The sequence below is a fragment of the Astyanax mexicanus genome, chromosome 21 (genome assembly GCF_023375975.1).
Source record: "Astyanax mexicanus isolate ESR-SI-001 chromosome 21, AstMex3_surface, whole genome shotgun sequence".
In the NCBI taxonomy this organism is placed as follows: domain Eukaryota; kingdom Metazoa; phylum Chordata; class Actinopteri; order Characiformes; family Acestrorhamphidae; genus Astyanax; species Astyanax mexicanus.
The window spans coordinates 33,164,418-33,182,668 of record NC_064428.1 but is presented as its reverse complement, the minus strand read 5'-3'; the positions used below and the strand labels follow the sequence as shown (position 1 = coordinate 33,182,668).

The 18,251-nt window shown below is 35.1% G+C and overlaps 1 protein-coding gene across 3 annotated transcripts in view; it reads left to right on the top strand.

Annotated features, from left to right (window-relative positions):
* meis1a (Meis homeobox 1 a) overlaps positions 1-18,251 on the top strand; it is a 49,422-nt gene that overhangs the window by 25,969 nt on the left and 5,202 nt on the right. For 2 of the 3 annotated variants that reach the window (XR_007427943.1, XM_022674570.2), the window contains exons 9-12: positions 7,100-7,176; positions 13,213-13,271; positions 16,773-16,862; positions 17,425-17,512. Coding sequence is in view for 2 of the 3 variants with exons in the window: in XM_022674570.2 (XP_022530291.2) it covers positions 7,100-7,176; positions 13,213-13,271; positions 16,773-16,862; positions 17,425-17,471 (273 nt within the window). In the remaining variant the exon portion in view is untranslated. Of the gene's footprint in view, positions 1-7,099; positions 7,177-13,212; positions 13,272-16,597; positions 16,749-16,772; positions 16,863-17,424; positions 17,513-18,251 lie in introns of those variants that run through there. The other variant, XM_022674572.2, reaches the window with a different exon arrangement.

Below are 18,251 nucleotides of genomic sequence, written 5' to 3'. Positions count from 1 at the left end.
AGCTGATACTATGAGTAGTTTTTATGCAGATAATGTTGGGCTATTTGTAGATGATATGGTCAAAAATCATATAAATACAACTAACTAAAAAACTATTGTAATAGTTATGTAATTACATAGATACATTGTAATAATTAAAATTTATTATTATTGTATTCCTAATTAGGTTTTAATACTTTATTGCAATATTTAAAATGTGCTGAAGAAATCCAACTTTCTAAAAATACTAAAATTTACTTTCCAAAGTTACTGAAATGATAAAATTTAGCTTAGTTACCAAAGTAATACAGATTTCTAAACGGTTACCTCTGGAATATAATCCCACAATAATATAATCACAACCCATTAAACCAAACTGAACTGCTTGAATTTTTGCACCAGGAGTGATTAGCATAAAGTTATCCAAAAGCAGTGTGTAAGACTGGTGGTGGAGAACATGATGACAAGATGCATGAAAACTGTGATTAAAAACCAGGGTTATTCCACCAAATATTGATTTCTGAACTCTTAAAAACTTTATGTATATAAACTTGTTTTCTTTGCATTATTTGAGGTCTGAAAGCTCTGCATCTTTTTTTTGTTATTTCAGCCAATATATGAATATTAATATATAAAATATATTAAATATTTTTGTGTGGAATTTGGGAGAAATGTTGTCTGTAGTTTATAGAATAAAACAACAATGTTCATTTTACTAAAACATAAACCTATAAATAGCACAATCAGAGAAACTGATTCAGAAACTCTGCTTCTTTTGTTTTTTTGATGCTAGAATAAGGCAGTATTTTTTAACTAGCATATCTAAGCATGATTCATGATTATGAATTATGCAACTAATTGCATTATGTAATTGATTATGTTATTACAAATATATAAATTATGAGTTATGAATGGAGTTCGTTTGGATGTTTTTCTTTTTAAAGATATTTAAGATTAAAGATATTTTCTGCACTTCGTCACAGTACTGAGGGTTCGACTCCAGCAGAACCAGCACAGACTCCGCCCCCTTTCTCAGAGCTTCTCTTTGAAGTGCTGAGACATTTGGAAGCAATGAAGGAGACTCTATTAGTGTCAGTAAGGTAAATGGGTTAAAACTGTGTGGAGATGAGGGGGGGGGGGGTCGTTTGAAGGGGCATTTTTTTTCATAAAGGGAGGCCAGTGGTGGTTGTATAGTAATGGTGGTGGTGATGGTAGTGGGCGGGGGGGGGGGGGGGGTGGGGGGGGGTTGTAGTTGAAGTTTAGTTTTCCCCTTTTTCCTTTCACCCATTGCGAGGCATGTTGTGTGGGTACAGATTTTTGCCCCTCCTCCCCCCCGAAAATGTCCCCCCGCCCCCCCCCGTCCCAATCTGTCCAGGGTCGAACTCACTGTTATCAAAACATCATCCATTACGGAGCTGACAGGCTGGCGGGGGGACCCCGGGGCCCTGCGAAAAGCCACAGGGAATTTCCGTCACTGTGCGAGGGGGAAAAAAACGGGTGGATGAAGGTAAAGAAAAATGAAGGAGAGAATGAAAGAGAGGAGAGGTGATCCATCATGACTGCTGGGTCCACCCCCCCCCCCCTCCCTCTCTTTGAGGTGGTGAGGGGAGATCACTGAAGAGAAAAGACACAGAGAGAGAGAGAGAGAGAGACAGAGAGAGAGAGAGAGAGAGAGAGAGAGAGAGAGAGAGAGAGAGAGAGAGAGAGAGAACTGTCCGAAAAAGCAAAACTCACTACAGTACACACTACAGCCATCTAATCACACTAAACAATTAAATTACTCAAACAATTAATCTAAAAAATACTACAGTATTTCTACTTTCAACTAAAGCATTCCAGTTATCTCCTTACAATTAATTACAAACTCACTAACTTAATTATACACGATAAACTATAATCTATAAAAACATTCAAACTAACAATTTTTTACTCAACTGTCGCTTAATTGATGGTTTCCTAGAGTTAAATAAGCTATTCATTCACAATTTAATATAAATAGTATTTTTTGTAAAATACTTTTTGCTTAGTCACATTCCTTAATAGGAAATTACCAAAGGAATTAATTAAGAAAGTAATTCAGCCGACTGAAATTACTAAGGTTTACAAAAGTTACTAAAGTAATCATTTTACCAAAGTTACTAAAGTAATCAGTTTACCAAAGTTACTAAAGTAATCATTTTACCAAAGTTACTAAAGTAATCAGTTTACCAAAGTTACTAAAGTAATCAGTTTACCAAAGTTACTAAAGTAATTAGTTTACCAAAGTTACTAAAGTAATCAGTTTACCAAAGTTACTAAAGTAATCAGTTTACCAAAGTTACTAAAGTAATTAGTTTACCAAAGTTACTAAAGTAATTAGTTTACCAAAGTTACTAAAGTAATCAGTTTACCAAAGTTACTAAAGTAATTAGTTTACCAAAGTTACTAAAGTAATTAGTTTACCAAAGTTACTAAAGTAATCAGTTTACCAAAGTTACTAAAGTAATTAGTTTACCAAAGTTACTAAAGTAATCAGTTTACCAAAGTTACTAAAGTAATTAGTTTACCAAAGTTACTAAAGTAATCAGTTTACCAAAGTTACTAAAGTAATTAGTTTACCAAAGTTACTAAAGTAATCAGTTTACCAAAGTTACTAAAGTAATTAGTTTACCAAAGTTACTAAAGTAATTAGTTTACCAAAGTTACTAAAGTAATTAGTTTACCAAAGTTACTAAAGTAATTAGTTTACCAAAGTTACTAAAGTAATCAGTTTACCAAAGTTACTAAAGTAATCAGTTTACCAAAGTTACTAAAGTAATCAGTTTACCAAAGTTACTAAAGTAATCAGTTTACCAAAGTTACTAAAGTAATCAGTTTACCAAAGTTACTAAAGTAATCAGTTTACCAAAGTTACTAAAGTAATCAGTTTACCAAAGTTACTAAAGTAATCAGTTTACCAAAGTTACTAAAGTAATCAGTTTACCAAAGTTACTAAAGTAATTAGTTTACCAAAGTTACTAAAGTAATCAGTTTACCAAAGTTACTAAAGTAATTAGTTTACCAAAGTTACTAAAGTAATTAGTTTACTAAAGTTACTAAAGTAATCAGTTTACCAAAGTTACTAAAGTAATTAGTTTACCAAAGTTACTAAAGTAATTAGTTTACCAAAGTTACTAAAGTAATCAGTTTACCAAAGTTACTAAAGTAATCAGTTTACCAAAGTTACTAAAGTAATCAGTTTACCAAAGTTACTAAAGTAATCAGTTTACCAAAGTTACTAAAGTAATTAGTTTACCAAAGTTACTAAAGTAATCAGTTTACCAAAGTTACTAAAGTAATCAGTTTACCAAAGTTACTAAAGTAATCAGTTTACCAAAGTTACTAAAGTAATTAGTTTACCAAAGTTACTAAAGTAATCAGTTTACCAAAGTTACTAAAGTAATTAGTTTACCAAAGTTACTAAAGTAATCAGTTTACCAAAGTTACTAAAGTAATCAGTTTACAAAAGTTACTAAAGTAATCAGTTTACCAAAGTTACTAAAGTAATCAGTTTACCAAAGTTACTAAAGTAATCAGTTTACCAAAGTTACTAAAGTAATCAGTTTACCAAAGTTACTAAAGTAATCAGTTTACCAAAGTTACTAAAGTAATTAGTTTACCAAAGTTACTAAAGTAATCAGTTTACCAAAGTTACTAAAGTAATCAGTTTACCAAAGTTACTAAAGTAATTAGTTTACCAAAGTTACTAAAGTAATTAGTTTACCAAAGTTACTAAAGTAATCAGTTTACCAAAGTTACTAAAGTAATCAGTTTACCAAAGTTACTAAAGTAATCAGTTTACCAAAGTTACTAAAGTAATCAGTTTACCAAAGTTACTAAAGTAATCAGTTTACCAAAGTTACTAAAGTAATCAGTTTACCAAAGTTACTAAAGTAATCAGTTTACCAGCTTCTCTTTGAAGTGCTGAGACATTTGGAAGCAATGAAGGAGACTCTATTAGTGTCAGTAAGGTAAATGGGTTAAAACTGTGTGGAGATGAAGGGGGGGGGGGGGGTCGTTTGAAGGGGCATTTTTTTGTAATCAGTTTACCAAAGTTACTAAAGGTTACTGAAGTTACTAAGGTTTACTAAGGTTACTAAGGTTTATAACAGTTACTAAAGTAATTAGTTCAACAAAGTTACTAAAGTAATTAAGCTGACCAAAATTACTAAGGTTTACAAAAGTTACTAAAGTAATCAATTTACCAAAGTTACTAAAGTAATAATTTATGAAAGTTACTAAAGTAATCAGTTTACCAAAGTTACTAAGAGTTACAGAAGTTACCAAAGTAACCAGTTTACCAAAGTTACTAAAATAATCCAATTCCCCAAAGTTACTAAAGTAATCAAATTATATCATTTTTAAATAATTAAAATAATTAAAATAATTTGTAAATAATTACATTTACAAAAAATCTTAAAGTAATCTAATTTACCAAAATTAACACAGTATCCCAATTTTACCAATGGTACTAAAGTTATCCAAGCTAACATTTAGAGGTAAGAAGGTTTATTTGTTTTTAGACAGGATTTATTTGATTTTATTTATATACAGCTCTGAAAAAGAATGAAGAGATCACTTCAGTTTCTGAACCAGTTTCTCTGATTTTGCTATTTATAGGTTTATATTTGAGTAAAATGAACATTGTTGTTTTATTCTATAAACTACAGACAACATTTATTCCAAATTCCAAATAAAAATATTGTTATATAGAGCTTTTATTTGCAGAAAATGAGAAATGGCTGAAATAAGAAAAAAGATGCAGAGCTTTCAGACCTCAAATAATGCAAAGAAAACAAGTTCATATTCATAAAGTTTTAATAGTTAAAAAATCAATATTTGGTGGAATAACCCTGGTTTTTAATCACAGTTTTCATGCATCTTGGCATCATGTTCTCCTCCACCAGTCTTACACACTGCTTTTGGATAAATTTATGCTAATCACTCCTGGTGCAAAAATTCAAGCAGTTCAGTTTGGTTTGATGGCTTGTGATCATCCATCTTCCTCTTGATTATATTCAATTTGGTAAAATCAAAGAAAATCATCATTTTTAAAACACATTATTAAGTGACTCTAATACGAACTCTACGCTCTCAGAGCTCCTGGAAGCAGTCGAGTGCGTTTTAGGGGCGATTTAAGGGTCGTTCCCTCAGAATTACTGATAATTAGGGCACTAACCGTTTTACAACCCCAGAAAACAGGATAATCACCCACACACACACACACACACACACAGCCCTACCTCTTCAACACCCAGGGAGCAAACTCGACTCGTTCAGCTATAAACCACTAAACCTCACCCACCATTTGCTACAAGAGCAATAGCAGCAGGTGTCGGCCTGTCGAGCTGTTCCCTCAGCTGATCTGGAGTCAGATTTAGTGCTGGAGTCTCCTGATCCAGCTGTGGTTCAGGAGCTGATCCAGGATCAGCTACTGTAGTTTATAATCCCAGGTCTATATTTTATTATTTCCCAGAGCTTACACAGTGAGGCCGGTGGTGGCGGGGGGCGTGGCCCTCGGTTACGGTATCGTAACGCTCGTAATGAGTTTCCCCGGTGTAAAAATAATGAAATTAGCACTGAGGTTTTCTGCCTGTTGTCCTGTTTTCTTTCTCTTTTTTACGACACTATCACTGAGCACTAATTTTAGAGAGGGGCCCATTCACACTATATATAGCAGTAGATACCATAAACACAACCCAATACACTACACTGCACTACACCGCATACCACAGCACTCAGCTCAGTACAAATAATAAGAGATTTAGAAATGTGAAGGTTTTTGTTTACAATCATTGCACTGAAAAACATTATGCACAAAATTTACTTTAAAAAAACTCTTACAACTTTCTGCATTTGTTTTTTTTAAGTAAATTTAATTTCAGATAAATTTAAGTAACTTCAACTCGGTTTCAAGACTTAAATGTTACACAGAGTAAATAAGTGAACTGAACTTCAATCAATCCTTTCTTTTATTAAACTTCACTTCATTTATTTTTACTGAATCAATCCTTTCTTTTAGTAAACTTTACTTCATTTATTTTTACTGAATCAATCCTTTCTTTTATTAAACTTTACTTCATTTATTTTTACTGAATCAATCCTTTCTTTTAGTAAACTTTACTTCATTTATTTTTACTGAATCAATCCTTTCTTTTATTAAACTTTACTTCATTTATTTTTACTGAATCAATCCTTTCTTTTAGTAAACTTTACTTCATTTATTTCAGTTCACTTATTTACTCTATGTAACAAGTCTTGAAACCGAGTTGAAGTTACTTAAATTTATCTGAAATTAAATTTACTTAAAAAAAGCAGAAAATGCAGAAAGTTGCGAAACTTTTTTTAAGTAAATTTTACTCATCATTTTTTTCATTGTGTCATGCTTAATATTTGAGATTGATTAAGCAGTAGATTTTATTTTTTTTTATAAAATGAATAAGGAAAATAAAAGACCCTCAAAAAATATATAATGAACATGCTTTAATACAGATGGTGTAGTTCCACAACTGTTTTGCTGGGTGGTGTTGGTTAGCTTAGCTAGCCGGCTGGACTGTGGTTAGGTTAGCATAGCTTGCTTTAGCTTAGCCTAGCCTGGCTGGTTACCGTTCCGAATGTGCCCAACACTGACTGTGATGTTATGTAAGTTTTATGTAAGTTGATATTCTTAGTTTAACTTTTAATGTTTTAAAGTTAATATTATAAAATGTGCTTTTAATATAAGCAATTACACTATGTTTGCCTTTTAATATGAATTTATAATGTAAATGTAATTTGATAAGTGATTTATTTGTAATAAAATTCTTTTTTGGAGCTTTTTTATTGATCTGTTAATCTTCAGAGGTTGATAGGATGTAAAGGACAGCTGGTATTTAAAGTGATGAACTGCAGTGATTCTCAGGTCGGTCCTCAGGGATTCCAGATGGTCCAGGTTTCAGTTTGAGCTCGGCTCACAACAGACTCTGAGGAAATGTAGAATCTCGAGTTTCACCAGGACTATTTTTAAAACCACTGCTGTAGGAAAAAAAAAAGTGAAATACAGGGTTTTAATATAAAAGAGACGTTTTATTTGATTTAATTTGATTTTATTTTTGTGTTTCAGCACCCGTACCCGTCTGAGGAGCAGAAGAAGCAGCTGGCTCAGGATACTGGCCTGACCATCCTACAGGTCAACAACTGGTGAGTAGCCCCCCGGGTGTGTGTTCAGTATCTGAAGCATGAAGACACGCTGCACTGGAATCTAACTTACTGAACTCTGACTGAAAGAGACGGATCTGTGGAGAATGCAGTTCATACAGTACTTTATTTAGATTTACTCTGACAGATCATACAGTTTATATACATAACTTCATTTTTCTACAATGTGGATCAGAATATTACCTGTTTAGTGTAATTTTACTGGTAAAATTAAAACTAAACTCAACTAAACTTAAGCAAACTAGCTTATTTTTTAAAGAAATTAAAATTAAATTTGACCTAAACAAATACTGGAATACTTAAGAATATGAACATTAATCCTATTAAAAATAAAATAAGAGATCACTTAAAACCTTTGTAATATAATCAAGCAGAAGACAGATGATTACAAGACATCATTATCCAAAAGCAGTGTGTAAGACCTGTGGAGGAGAACATGCCAACACTTAAAACTTTATGAATATGAACTTGTTTTCTTTGCATTATTTGAGGACTGAAAGCTCTGCGTCTTTTTTGTTATTCAACCATTTCTCATTTTATGCAAATAAATGCTCTAAATGACTAAAATACTTTTATTTGAAATTCAAGAGAAATGTTGTCCGAAATGTTTATAGAATAAAACAACAATGTTCATTTTACTCAAATATAAACCTATAAATAACAAAATCAGAAAAACGGATTCAGTGTCATGCTTAATGTTTGAATAAGCATGTACTTTCCATTTTATCACTAATTTAATATTAACTTTTTAAGTAAGTTATGTTTTAAGTTTTACTTTAATGTAACTTAACTTTTGGAATAAACTTTTAGTGTAAAGTTACAAGTTGAACATTTTATGTAGGTTAATATTGTAAGTTTAATTTTTAACGTAGAATAATATAATAAAATTTACTTTTAATATTTCATTATACAAAGTTTTACTTTTAATATGAATTAATAATAGAAATTTATTTGTAAAAGGATTTATTTGTAATAAAATTCATTTTGAAGCATTTTTATTGATGCTTTCATGCTTTCACAGAATGAAAAAGTCAGTTTCCTCTGCTGAGAAAACTGCACCTATAAAATAGCAATCCACCAAAGTAAGAGTGCACCTGGCTCTTAAAGAAAATGTCAGTTGACACACTGATTAGTTGAATTAGTACATGCATTTTTCACGCTTCGAGTTGTGCATGGCATACTTTTCCCGTCGTTACGATAGCAAAGACACACCAACACAGTTCCACTGTACGACTACTTCACGGCAACCCTGAGAAAAATGTCTGTCATACTCAGTGGTGCCCTAAAATGCAAATAGGAATCCAATTGGGTCACAGCCCTGGTATTTGACTCTAGTGCCCTAGAAGGTTGCCAGATCCTTCTAAAACGCTCTCTTGCCCTGAACAGGTGAGGGGGTGCAGGGAGGAGTGCAAACGAGCACTTGTCACGTTAAACAGAATTTCCACAGCGAACAGCTGGACTGGTTTATTTAAACACACACACAACCGTTGTGACCGCTGTGTAACCGTTACGGTGGGGCCAGTGGGACATTTTATGGATTGACCAGACCGAGTGTGTTTATTACAGATTCATTATGAATTTAGATTTTTGCAGTATTGTTAATTTGTAATTATGTATTGAATTTGCACAAATGTGTGTGTATTTAATGCACATTTAATAAATTAGTATTAATGAGTAATTATTAATAACTGTTCATTTAAAAAATCTGCAACTTCAATTACAAAGTATTTCCATAAATATTTGTCAGCACTGGAGAGAAGTCAGATACCTACAGATTAAAACGGAAAAAGACTTTATTACAGGATATAGAACAGTTGTCCAAAACTGTATTTTGTAAGTAACAGCAAGCAGTAAATGCTAAAGAGGTATACACCAATAAACAAATAGAAAAGTAGAAAAATAGATGAAGATACTAAACTGAAAAACAAACAATAAGGGCAAGGCCAAAGTCAGAGACAACAAGAGAAGCTAAATGAAAAAAACAACATGAAAAAACAACAAAAATAAATAACAAGAATTGCATAGTAATTCACTAGTAGGCTAAACCTGAACTGAACAAAAGAGAGCATATATATGGGCAAGGAAACAGGTGAAAACAATCAATAATCAGGTGACTGAGACTGAAATTGATTTTATGTTACTTACATTTTACTATTATTAGGGTCAATTAACTCAAACAATTAAAGCAATGGCTTTTTAAACACTATTCTGATTGCAGATGCTCAAATTATTAGAAAAGTATCAGGTTAAAACAAACAGCTGTTTAAAAAGAAAAAAGCATTTTGTAGCCTAACATATCTCTGCCGATAAGTAGAGACGGCACAATGGGGTTGGGTCAATCAGTTCAGTACCCCCTGTAGTAAGATTTAGGGCTCTATTTTAGTGATCTTTTGACAATCTATAGACAATTTAGGGCCTGTCAATGTGTCTTTGCTATCGTAATGATGAGAAAAGTACACCTTGTCCAGCTCAAAATGGGGGTGTTTTGTGCATAATGTGAAATAAACCAATCAGAGTATCACTTGCTATTCCCTTTAAGAACCAGGTGAGCTCTGACTTTGGCAGATTGCTATTTAAGGGGTGCAGCTACCTTGATGTATCCAAAGCTTACGCTCGGTCATTCTGTTTCCTGACCACCACACCCATTAGCGTAGATATATTAACTTAAGGGATTTATATAAATTAATAATTAATTATTTTGGATCTTAATTTCTTATCATAATACTGGTATAAAACACAAACACTGGTCTGGAGTCTGTCAGTGTGTGTCAGTGTGTGTGACGGTGGGCCTCCAACTGCTATACATACCATTTCTGTGCATTTGTGCTACATGCTTGGTGTATGTGTGTGTGTGTGTGTTGGAGGTGAGAAGGCAGGGCCTGGAGCTCGTAAAGTCAGCCTCATGGTGTGAAGTGAGGGGTCAGCCAGGGGTCGGCTTTTTACCCCCTAAAAGAGGGGCAGGCTTTACGCCGTCGGGGCTTCTGTTCTCGTCTCTGATTGGCCACCGGACAGGCGACTCTGAGGGGGGTTGCTCGGCAACTGAGAAGAATGATTTGTAAAAGTGGCGATCAGTTTTTTATGATCAGAGCCCTATAAACCGTCATAGCAACAGCGTGTGCATTAAAACGTGCATTAGCTGAGTCGTATATTATGTTAAGAGTAATATTATAACTTTTCCGTTGCGTTATTTATGTTGCTTCATCTAACGTTTACAACTTCTAATATGTTTAATATATATTTTTAGTCTCTAAGTCATTTGTAAAGAAAACTAAAGACAAAATAAACTGTGACACTTTGTCATTCTGGACACTCTGGTCACTCAATGGACACACCCTCTGAGTTGCCCTATTATAATATTTTTTATAATATTTTTTATTATAATATTTTATCTATCTATCTCATTTTTGCTTGCTTGGTTTTCTGTATATTATTATACTATATACTAATTTATGAATTAATTAATGAATTAAATGTATAAATAATCAAATATATATGTAGGTATGAAAATACATAAATAAGTAGATTTGAGAGAAAACGTTATGCAAATATAACTCAAATTATATGTTTAATTAATGTCTCAATTAATTGACGGAGTTGCACTGATTTTTAATAGCATGGTCAAAGTTGATATAACTATTGGTGTCCTTTGCACCATTTATTTGCATATTAGGTGTCCCGCCCCACCACTATCTCACCATCTGACCATCAGTGTGTAGTCCTGCCAACAAGGGCTACCTTCTCTTGGGTATTTAGTTAAATAGAGGATTGCGATTTTGCTTGTTAGCCCCTAAATATATATATAACTATAATTTGTATAAACTGTGTTTATTCAAGTAAGGTTAGCTTGTATGCTTCTTTCTATCATGATATATAATCATATATAATCCAGCTCAGAGTTCCTTCTTTCATTGCAACAGTAAAGAAAATGCATTAAAAAACACTTGCTCTTATGGCCTAAAACACTGTGGCCAGACATGCAGTCAACCATTATATAACACGTAACTGGATACCAGAGGAAAGGTAGCAATGGTGGGAAAGACTACACATTAATGGTGAGTTAGTTATCTAGTTGGTTGCACGAACATTATGCAAATAAATGATTAATTCAATAATTTTATGTTAATGTTATTTAAAAAAGATGTGATATTGTGTTACAGTGTAGTTGTGCTGCAAGCTTTATGTTCCTCGTTAGCTTCTCCACTCCATTGTGACCCCCCACCCCACCCAAACCCCACCTTTCTGAGGGGAGATAAAATGGACCCGCCCGCCTGGGGTGAGGCCAGGGTGACATAAATCATGAGGCGAGCAGGGTGCTGGCACCTGGGGGTCAGAGGTCAGGCAGGGGGTGTGGGGGGGTGGTACACTCTGAGAAAGACCAGAGCTGCAGCTCCGCTCAGCGTGTGAGGTCACAGGGTCGCGGGGTCAGGAGGTGAAAGGTGAGGCAGAGCAGAGAGCTGATGCTAAAAGCTGTTTCTGTCCTGCGTCTGAATACTGACATCACTCACCATTACTCTGACCGTACTACTGACCAACCTACTGACTGTCTCTCTGAGCATCCTACTGACCAACTACTGACTGTCTCCCTGAGCATCCTACTGACCAACTACTGACTGTCTCTCTGACCATCCTACTGACTGTCCTACTGACTATCCAACTAACTGTCTCCCTGACCATTCTACTGACCATCCTACTGACTGTCTCCCTGACCATCCTACTGACTGTCTATCTGACAATCCTACTGACTGTCTATCTGACAATCCTACTGACCAACTACTGACTGTCCTACTGACTGTCTCTCTGAGCATCCTACTGACTGTCTCCCTGAGCATCCTACTGAACAACTACTGACTGTCTCTCTGACCATCCTACTGACTGTCCTACTGACTATCCAACTAACTGCCTCCCTGACCATTCTACTGACCATCCTACTGACTGTCTATCTGACAATCCTACTGACTGTCTATCTGACAATCCTACTGACCAACTACTGACTGTCCTACTGACTGTCTCCCTGAGCATCCTACTGACCAACTACTAACTGTCTCTCTGACCATCCTACTGACTGTCCTACTGACTGTCTCCCTGAGCATCCTACTGACCAACTACTGACTGTCTCTCTGACCATCCTACTGACCATTCTACTGACCATCCTACTGATTGTCTCCCTGACCATCCTACTGACTGTCTCTCTGACCATCCTATTGACCATCCTACTGACTGTCTCTCTGACCATCCTACTGACTGTCTCTCTGAGCATCCTACTGACCATCCTACTGAATGTCCTACTGACCATCTTGCTGACCATCATTGACTCTATGAATTGTATACAAAGCTTTAGTCATTTTGGTACAATCGAGAATATTATTTTGTAATTTTCACCATAGTTAATACATTTTTGAGACCTTTTCAGTTTTTCAGTATAACTGGATTAGTTATTAGTATTTTAGAATGTTCACATGTTTTGTTAATGCTTAAAATATGTAAATGTTTCCTCCATTTTAGATTTTTCAGTACAGTCATAATTCTATTTTAACACATTGAAGTGGCATTTTACAAATTCCAACTAGACAATTCTAATATATTTTAACAATTATATTGTAATAAAAATTCTACTTACTAATTAAATTAGTAAATCATTAATAAAAAAAATAAAAATACTAATTAACTAGTAAATTACTTATAATTTATATCTTATTGCTGTGATGGAAAAAAAGACTCCAAAACGTCTTAACTTTCAAAGGGAGGTCAATGTAAAGAGCATTTAATGGCAACATTTAATTCTAAGTGATGTTGGAGCATTTCTATTGATCCATTGTTTAGTAATTTTTGAGAAAATGTAAAGAACAACTAACAGATTCACCTCATATGAAAAAGCGAAAATTACAAAAATTAACATACAAGAATATATAATAGAATTAATATCCTTTTTCTTCCTTCGTTCCCAAATAAATCACAGTATTTGGCTGTATAAAATAAAGGGATTTCTCTCTCTCTCTCTCTCTCTCTGTCTGTCTGCAGGTTTATCAATGCGAGGAGGAGGATAGTGCAGCCGATGATAGATCAGTCTAATCGAGCGGGTGAGTAGATGATGAGCAGAGTGTGTGTGTGTGTGAGTCCTGTGTTTCCTCTGTTTATCTCTCCTGCACTCTCACACACTTACACTGAGTGAGTGTAATACAAACAGGGGGCTTAATTTAACCGCTCTGAGGGTCCCTGCTTTAGAGCCTGGAGAATGAATCACTGAGAGTGATACCTCTCACCCTGCTGTTCTTTACTTCTTCAGCCCTCTCTCTCTCTCTCTCTCTCTCTCTCTCTCTCTCTCTTCCTCTCCCCTCACCCCCCTCTGTTACGGAGCTGTCAGAGAGGGCTGGTCTTTTTTCTGTTCAGCTATAGTGAAGTTTATGGGCTGTGAGGGGGGCGGAGGAGGTGAGGGAGGTGGGGGGTTCATCTGCTCTAGAGGGATAGAGAGAGGAGGGATGGAGGGAGGGAGGGAGGGAGGGATGGAGGGAGGGATGGAGGGGGTGTAGAAGGAAAGAAGTTCAAAGACTTTTCTGAACGTCTGCCCTTCACTAGTTAAGCAGACACACAGACTTACAAACCCCATATTGACTGTACTGTACTGTACTATACTATACTGTACTGAACTGTGCTGTACTATACTATACTATACTATACTGTACTGAACTGTGCTGTACTGTACTATACTATACTATAATGTACTGAACTGTGCTGTACTATACTATACTGAACTGTGCTGTGCTGTACTATACTGTACTATACTATAATATACTATACTGAGCTGTACTATACTGTACTATACCCTACTGTGCTATACCGTCCTGTACTATACTATACCCTACTATACTATACCCTACTGTACTATACCCTACTGTGCTATAACGTCCTGAACTATACTATACCCTACTATACCCTACTGTACTATACTGTCCTGTACTATACTATACCCTACTAAACTATACCCTACTGTGCTATAACGTCCTGAACTATACTATACCCTACTATACTATACCCTGCTATACTATACCCTACTGTACTATACCCTACTGTACTATACCCTACTGTGCTATAACGTCCTGAACTATACTATACCCTACTATACCCTACTGTACTATACTGTCCTGTACTATACTATACCCTACTATACTATACCCTACTGTACTATACCCTACTGTACAATACCCTACTGTGCTATAACGTCCTGAACTATACTATACCCTACTATACTATACCCTACTATACTATACCCTACTGTACTATACCCTACTGTGCTATAACGTCCTGAACTATACTATACCCTACTATACTATACCCTACTGTACTATACCCTACTGTGCTATAACGTCCTGAACTATACCATACCCTACTATACCCTACTATACTATACCCTACTGTACTATACCCTACTGTACTATACCCTACTGTGCTATAATGTCCTGAACTATACTATACCCTACTATACTATACCCTACTGTACTATACTATACCCTACTATACTATACCCTACTGTGCTATAACGTCTTGAACTATACTATACCCTACTATACTATACCCTACTGTACTATACCCTACTATACTATACCCTACTGTGCTATAACGTCCTGAACTATACTATACCCTACTATACTATACCCTACTGTACAATACCCTACTGTGCTATAACGTCCTGAACTATACTATACCCTACTATACTATACCCTACTGTACTATACCCTACTGTGCTATAACATCCTGAACTATACTATACCCTACTATACCCTACTGTACTATACTGTCCTGTACTATACTATACCCTACTGTACTATACCCTACTGTGCTATAACGTCCTGAACTATACTATATCCTACTATACTATACCCTACTATTACTATACCCTACTGTGCTATAACATCCTGAACTATACTATACCCTACTATACCCTACTGTGCTATACCATCCTGTACTATACCATACCCTACTATACTATACCCTACTGTGCTATACCGTCCTGTACTATACCATACCCTACTATACTATACCCTACTGTACTATACCCTACTATACTATACCCTACTGTGCTATAACGTCCTGAACTATACTATACCCTACTATACTATACCCTACTGTACTATACCCTACTGTACAATACCCTACTGTGCTATAACGTCCTGAACTATACTATACCCTACTATACTATACCCTACTGTACTATACCCTACTGTGCTATAACGTCCTGAACTATACTATACCCTACTAAACCCTACTGTACTATACTGTCCTGTACTATACTATACCCTGCTGTACTATACCCTACTGTGCTATAACGTCCTGAACTATACTATATCCTACTATACTATACCCTACTATTACTATACCCTACTGTGCTATAACATCCTGAACTATACTATACCCTACTGTACTATACCCTACTGTGCTATACCATCCTGTACTATACCATACCCTACTATACTATACCCTACTGTACTATACCCTACTGTGCTATAACGTCCTGAACTATACTATACCCTACTATACTATACCCTACTATTACTATACCCTACTGTGCTATAATGTCCTGAACTATACTATACCCTACTATACTATACCCTACTATTACTATACCCTACTGTGCTATAACGTCCTGAACTATACTATACCCTACTATACCCTACTGTGCTATACTGTCCTGTACTATACCATACCCTACTATACTATACCCTACTGTGCTATACCGTCCTGTACTTAACTATACCCTACTATACTATACCCTACTGTACTATACTGTCCTGTACTATACTATACCCTACTATACTATATCCTACTGTACTTTACTGTGATGCACTATACTATACTGCTCTGTACTATCCTTTGTATAGTACTGTATCTGTACTGTATTATATCGTACTGTACTATACCGCACTGTACTGTACAATTCTATACTTACCTCTAGTATACCGTACTGCACTATACTATACTGTACTGTATGTTGAGAAGAAAGATAAAAGTTACCAAAGAAAACAAGTTCATATTCATACGGTTTTAAGAGTTTAAAAATCAATATTTGATGGAATAATCCTGGTTGGTTTTTAATCACAGTTTTAATGCATCTTGGCGTCATATTTGAATAACTTTATGCTTTACACTCCTGGTGCAAAAAATTAAGCAGTTCAGTTTGGTTTGATGGCTTGTGATCATCCATCTTCCTCTTGATTATATTCCAGAGGTTTTTTAATTTGGTAAAATCAAAGACACTCATCATTTTTAAGTGCTCTCCTATGTTTTATATACCCACACATCATGCCCCTTAGCATTGAATACTTTTGGGATGACTTGGAAGTTGAGGAGTTGAGAATACCTCACTAACTCTCTTCTTTTATCACTGAATACAATCAAATCTATCTTACAGAAAGTCGAATGCTCCAAATCTATTTAATAGAACGTCTTCTCTGGACCTACTGCAGGATAAACTTCAACAAAATCTGGATAAACTCTTTTTTTTAATACTCTTGATTTCAGAATAAATCATGAATTAGTCCATATAGTGAATAGTGTTCTCTAATGTGGTTCCTCTTCCTCTGCAGTAGGTCATGGTGGGCTGTATCCTCCTGATGGTCAGACGATGGGAGGATATATGTTGGAAGGATCAGCTCACATGGGCCCCAGACCCCCAGGTGACCTTTTTAAACATTTATAACACATAATTGATCTTTATTATCCATTAAAAGTGTTTATTTGCACTTCACTCAAAATGCAAAATGGTGTATAAAATGTGCTTTTTATATTAATCTCTAATAGACTTATTACATATCTTGTAAGGTCAAAGTGCTTTCATTACATGTTACATTACTTTGGCTTACTGACTACATTTTTAATTTGGCGTCACTTTAAGTTCTGCATTTTTAACTGTCTTAGGATCCAGCGGTCTAAAGTGCTGCCAGTATAATCAGGAGATCACTGGTCGCTCTTTCTCCTCATCACTACTAGGGTGATGTTGATCAGCACAAGGCTGCGTCTGTGAGCTGATGTATCAGAACCGAGTCGCTGCGCTTTCCTCTGAGCGTTAGGGTTGTGATGCTACTCTGCAATGCTGCATCCAGCAACAGTTTAAAAAGTGGCGGAGTCTGACTTCACATGTATCGGAGGAGGCATGTGCTAGTCTTTACCTTCCTGGCGTTGGGGCATCACTAGTGATATTAGTTCATCTTTCTTTCTCTCTCTCTTTCTTTGTTTCAGGATCTCTGGCTGGGATGGGGATGGACCCTCAGTGGCACTACATGTAAACAGTGTGTTAGGTAATGCTACCACACCTGAACTTGAAACGGTGAGTTATATCTTACACCTTTCCCATTGGCTTCTGCAACCATTCATTTGCATACTAGGTGCATCTCCCTCTCCCCTTCACACACTGTCAGTGTGTAGTTATTCCCCCCAGTATGTGTATTCTTAATGTTATGCTTTATTTGAGATCCTTTATTGACTGGCCAGCTTCAGTGTTGGTGGCTATAAGAGCAAGTTACTGTTTTCTGCATGGATGAGTTTGTCTAAACGTGTAAAAACTCATTAAAAGTCATATGTTTTCAACATTTATCTAACAAACTGTGCAAGAATCCATCCCCACAGAAACTTAAATAACTAAGTTAAACTAAATTACTGGAAGAAGTGAATACATAACCCATGTTAAGAAGTTATCAGTGTTTTAAACTCGAATTGCTACATTAAAACTACATGTATTATGTAGTCAAATCAACTTATAGAGAGAAAATTCTAATTTAATCTAATTCAACTGAAACCTTTAAGAAAGCTTTTGAATTTAAGTTAAGTTGTGGCTGCTACTATTGTTTAATGTGTGTAAGGAAAGCATTAATAGGAAAGAAAACAAAAATAGAAAAGAAATTATATTTGAAAGAAAAAGAAAAAAATTAAGAAAAGTGAATAAAAGAAGGTAAAAACAAGAAAAAAATACAAAAAAGAAAGAACTGAAGAACAACATAGAATGACAGAGAGAAAGGTAGAAAATAAAAAAGACAAAGAAAAAAGAGGGAAGTTAAAGAGAGAAAAGG